Below are 5480 nucleotides of genomic sequence, written 5' to 3' on the forward strand. Positions count from 1 at the left end.
GTTGATTCTAGAGAAACAGAAATTGTGTTTATGTTTATACTTTAGGAATGTATTATATTAGGTAAATTCTACTCTACCCTTCCTATAATAACATGTACATTACCCTCTGTGACATGTCACTCTCTAATTGGTGGTTATGTTAACTATGGTTAAACTATTGGTAATTAAATTATAGCCCAAAGTGGGTAATTGTATAATTTACTAAACTATTAAAAACCCAATTTTTGTTTCTTCCCCAAATCATGCTCCCAGAAAATGAACCCTAATTTTCTGTATCTCCTTCCCCGTTCCGTCGCTATCGTCGCCACCCGAGCATAACCGCTTCATTGGGTGCCCCATTCTCTCCGTCTATCATGTCGTCTCCGTCCTACAAAACGACGTTACTATTGCACATGCTTATGAATTCTCAATTTTAATTTTCATTGTAGTGCCTTGTTAATTGAGTGTCAGCTAGGTTTTGTTCATTTATTCCCTTTTTTGAGGTATTTAATTGCGTTGATTGAGAAGGAAGGTATGGCAGCGGGAAAGAATCAACGATGCCTTATGGTGCTAATGCATACAAGGATCTGTGGCATCAACCTAAGAAGGTGGAGGAGGAGGCTGTGGTTTGGGAAAATCTGCCTTCGTTTCCTTTAATTTCAACGTGGATCTTCCACTGGGTCGCATGCACGCTTTAGAGTTGGATTCCAAGATTCATCTCGTTGGAGGTTTCAAATATTTGTCCGTACTTGATTATTATTGTGATGGTCCTTGCTATCCTTCCAAAAAAGGTCTACGAACTAGACCTTGACAAGGAGGTGGAGGAGTCGAATCCAATAGATGATTTTCCAAAGTTATTGATACCGGGTTCTATTCTCTTCACAAAATCTGAAGTGTTTGTTATTTTATAAGGATGTGTGGTCTCGACCATCTCATACATGAGGCTGGTCCTCTGAATTTTTGGGTTCTACACGCTGCGACCAAGGTTTGGGCCCTTGATCATCCTGACCAACACTCACATTCCTTACTTGATCACATGTATTTCTATGGTAAGCTATACCTCCAAATCTGTTTTGAAGATGGAAGAGTTTTCGTCTACTCTTATGACACCCATAACTCACATTGGACCAGTGAGGGTGGCAATAGTTTTACGCATTCTTTTTTGTGTCCAAGTGTGTGGCCAGCGTCGGTCCTTTCTTCTAAGTGTGTATACTCCAGGTATCAGGTAATTTCCTACATCTTCATGTTGTTTACTCCTGAGTATTGTTATTCGTATTGGTATTGCTATTGTTACAGACTTGTTTTATCCTGGCAAATACCTGGCACTTTCATGCAAATGCATTGGAGAAAAATACTTGATGTGTGCTTTCCAGGTGGATGAATTGGGTGTCTGTTATCTTCCGAAGGCTTGAAGGCTGCTTAGATAGAATGCCATCCTTCAATCATGAGGAAAGGTCTGTGCTTGTTGATCTTGATGGCAAAGGCACGTTTCTCGTTATGTTACCTGGCTTTGCAAAGGAACGAAGACAGGACCCAGTCCTGTGCGTGTTGGTTCTTCAAGTCATTGTGAAGAAGGTTGTATCCCATCCCTCCCGGATCCCGCATAGATCTGTGAGGTCCCCAATGGAGTGTGATTTCTTAGATTGGAAGGTCCTTAGCATGAACATGTACAGCATAAATCGTGGCTTCGATGATTGGTTTAGTGTCTCTCTTTTCCCTGGCATCCCCTGCAACAAAGCCATTACATACGAGGTCCGAAGGGGAGGAAAAAGAAAATGCAACCAAATTTGAGTTCCAAACATGCTTGCTTTCTTCAAAGGTAATGCTTGCCTCTCTGCTTTTTGTCATCATTGTCTTATGTACCTTAAAGTAAAGTAGCTTTGTTATTTGTTGTTGTCCCATATTGATGTGAGTAAGTTTGTCAATGCATGCCATTCTTGTTTCAATTCATGAATAGAGGAAGGTTCTTCCTGGTGATTTGATTGTTAGTTTGGAATATTGTATAGATTCATATCAAGGACAACTATGCTAGTTTTCTTAAAATCTCTAATCTATCTTATGTATAGATTATGATGTCAACATAGTAAACTTCTGCCTTCTTGTTCCAATCCAATGGGAAGAGCACTACTTTTTGGATGATGATTTCTTTTATGTTTTTGATTTTCTGTGATTTTCTATGATTTTAATTCTGAACTCTATTCAATTAGTCCGTTTTTGAGTTGTGTTTCTACCTTAGCTTTTTTATTGTTTTAGCTATATCGAATTATCGATCATTAAAAAATGATAATTTGTTTAAAAGGAAGATTTTCTCAGTATCACATTAATTATGTTGATATGAATAATTACTTTTTAATAAAATACTTGTTTTACAAATTATATTCAAATACTTCTATAATTAATTAATTATATAAAAGTATTTTTTATTAAAAGAAAGAACAACTGGACGGCTGGACACATGAAATGAAAGTATGAAACTAATGCTCCTGAATCCTTACGATGATAATTAGTTTGGCATTTAATTGAATTGGAAAAATAAAATAGGAGAATTTATGTCATAAATTATTAAAAACAGGAGTCACAATTTAATTGATTTTCTATTAATAATATGTGGAGAACTTTTTTTTTATCCTATAAGTATTTATTAGACTCTTAAATTCGGCGGAGTTATGTATCGAGTACATTATATTAATACAACAAACAAGCAAGTTAAAAAGAATTTAATACTTGATCTTGGTACGAATGTTTTAATTTTATTGTTGTGTCTGAAGAAGAATAATTATACTAATTTAGTATACTCGAAAGACACCTTAGTATAATATTAACGATCTAATAAAGATGATTTTCAGTAAATTCCTATTTACGGTGCAATAATGCCCCTTTGACTATACAATAATATATAACACTCAACATGTTTAGAAGCAATGAAAAACGTTCTTTTGTTGATATTATTACCAGTATTTGATATTGAATTATTCATAGCATTATTATACTCTTCATATTCTCTTCACTTGTTTTTTCCACCAAATTGTTTTAGGATAACAAATTAGTTAAAAATCTTTTATTTTATTAGCCTAGTTGCTCTTTTGATTTTGGAAAAAAATCTTTATTAATATACTTTTTTTTTCTATGATCGTCACTCCGTAATAAAAATTAGCTAATAATTAAGGCTCATAACAAAAATAAATAATCTATTTACGGAAAATCTTTTCTCGCATCAAACATTAATATATTTTTAACATCTAATTAGATGAGATAATTATTCAATTAAAAAAAATAAAAATATGTTGCTTTTATTTTTCTATAATTAGAGTTATCTACTTCTATCCCTTTATTATTTAAATCTAACCGAATCTTTATCTTCAAAAATAAAAAAAAGTCCTATCCAATAAAAATGTATTGACCTTATTTAAAAATAATATAAAAAGATTTTTTTTATTCTTAAGATTTTTTTTATCATAAACTTGTCAAATAAAGAATAAATGACATTATACTGCAATTTATATGGATTTACATGTAGACTCCACAAATTAAAAAATTAAAACAATAAACCGCTAGTTTGAATCATGAAGGCCAAGTACGGCATGAGTATGAAAATTCACAATAACATTTTCAAGAAATTCATAATATGGCTTCAAAAGGCTAAGTATGCAAATTAATTAGAAAAATACCAGCATTGAACCATGTATGTTTTCATGCACAATTTATTGATTCTTTTTTAGTTCGATGTAAGAGTTCGCTCGATTTCAACTAATTTGATTTGAGGTACAACTTGCTATGAGATAAATCTCTTCGAAACCTGTTTTTCCACTTTTTATTTTTCCATCAATAAGACTCAAGAATTATTTATACAAAAATAAATGACAAAGCAATTTCCTTATTCATATGCATTAGTATACTTGTTTTTTCATGTCAAAATTGAACAAATGGTACCTTCCAATGTACAGAGTATCACCAACGAACACAACTCCCATGGCAGTAACAATAACAAATGAGTGACCTGAATGTTGCTACATACACTATTAAAGGCATTAAAATTAAAAAAAATAAGAACAAAATTCTTCACTAACTACCTTGCTTGAAAGATATCAAGTTTGGAATCATAGCCAAATAAGACATTCAGATTATCGATCCCTGGGGGGAAAAATGCATAGCATTAGATCAAACCCTTTACCATTAGCCAAAAACTATATACATAACCTGATTATTAGGATGAACGACTCTTCTCTAATTCATGAAGAACATAACACTGCTCTAGTTCAATATTCCAAACCACAATATTTTATTAGTTGAATGGTAAAAATACACATCAAAACATGGTTAAAGAACTATAACAATCTAATTAAGATAGCATATACAAAAGAAAACAACGATTATTTTCCTTGATTGATAAAGGGAAAGCCGTGAACAGCAACAGCGAACATCGAACAACGAAGTAATGAACATCAAGTGGAAGCAAACAATAGCAGTGATACAAATGGAGAAGTGAATAGCAACAATAATTGAAGGAAGAGACAGCCAAAACCACTAACCTGGAGAGCTGTTGGAGAACAGAGCCACTATGAAAGTGTTATAGAGGCATATCAATTTACAATCCAAAACAAAAGTAATACACAAACAAACATGCAATTTAGAATCTAAAGTGTTAGAGTCATATCACTGAACATTGGCGTGCATGAATTCATTAAACAATAATTATCACAATCCAAGCAAATCAAATGCACAAAATCTTTAATTTTAAGCACAGCAAACCAAAATCAATCAATAATTATTAGCCAAATCATCAATAATACCAAACTCAAGAACTAAAAAACATATTCAAAGTTCACTAACTATTTACAAAGCATGCCTATTAACGGAAAGGATAAGACAAATCCTGAAAAAATCAATCCACAAGCTATGATTGCCAAAGTAACTCATTAAGTCCTTAACTTATACAATATTAAAGGCATTAATATTAAAAAAAATAAGAACACAAGCTAATAAGAAAAAGTAAAAAACCCAATATGAGTAACTAAGAGAGAATTAGGGAATATTCAAATAAAGTTTGACCAAGTTAATTCTTTGGTTGACATGTATGCTAAATGTGACAAATTCGGGGAAGCAAATAGGTTTTTTGCAAATTTGGATCTTCAAAGTTCAGTTCCTTGGACAACCCTGATCTCGGGTAATGTTCAGAAGGGACACCCTGAAGAATGTATAAAGCTATTCATTGAGATGCAAAGAGCTGAAAAGACTGCAAATGCAACTACCTATGCCAGCATCCTAAAAGCCTGTGCAAATTTAGCCTCACAGGCTCTGGGAAAGCAGTTACACTCGCACATAATCATATCAGGGCACATATTGTGTTTTTAATCAGATCAGGAAACATATTGTGAATTAGGGAGTATACAAATCAAATGTACAAATTCTTCAATTTTGAGTACAACAGTCCAAAATCAATCAAGAATTATCATCCAAATCATCAACAATACCGAACTCAAGAACTAAAATAACATGTTTAA

General features: G+C 32.8%; 1 protein-coding gene across 1 annotated transcript; it reads left to right on the forward strand.

Moving 5' to 3' along the window:
• Positions 1-237: 237 nt before the first annotated feature.
• LOC110265166 (uncharacterized) lies at positions 238-1798 on the forward strand. Its single transcript, XM_021108009.2, has 3 exons — positions 238-964; positions 1059-1204; positions 1353-1798. Exons 1-3 carry the CDS (start codon positions 893-895, stop codon positions 1768-1770), a joined length of 636 nt encoding a protein of 211 aa, XP_020963668.1. The 5' UTR covers positions 238-892; the 3' UTR covers positions 1771-1798.
• Positions 1799-5480: the final 3682 nt, after the last annotated feature.

The sequence above is a fragment of the Arachis ipaensis genome, chromosome B7, assembly GCF_059453495.1.
Source record: "Arachis ipaensis isolate K30076 ecotype BB chromosome B7, ASM5945349v1, whole genome shotgun sequence".
In the NCBI taxonomy this organism is placed as follows: Eukaryota; Viridiplantae; Streptophyta; class Magnoliopsida; order Fabales; family Fabaceae; genus Arachis; species Arachis ipaensis.

Excerpts from the sequence above, each read along its gene's own strand:
- LOC110265166 (XM_021108009.2), top strand. The coding sequence starts at position 893 with ATGTGTGGTCTCGACCATCTCATACATGAGGCTGGTCCTCTGAATTTT. Across the intron at positions 965-1,058 it reads TTCTACACGCTGCGACCAAG|ATGGAAGAGTTTTCGTCTAC; the intron begins GTTTGGGCCCTT and ends TCTGTTTTGAAG. Across the intron at positions 1,205-1,352 it reads GTGTATACTCCAGGTATCAG|GTGGATGAATTGGGTGTCTG; the intron begins GTAATTTCCTAC and ends TGTGCTTTCCAG.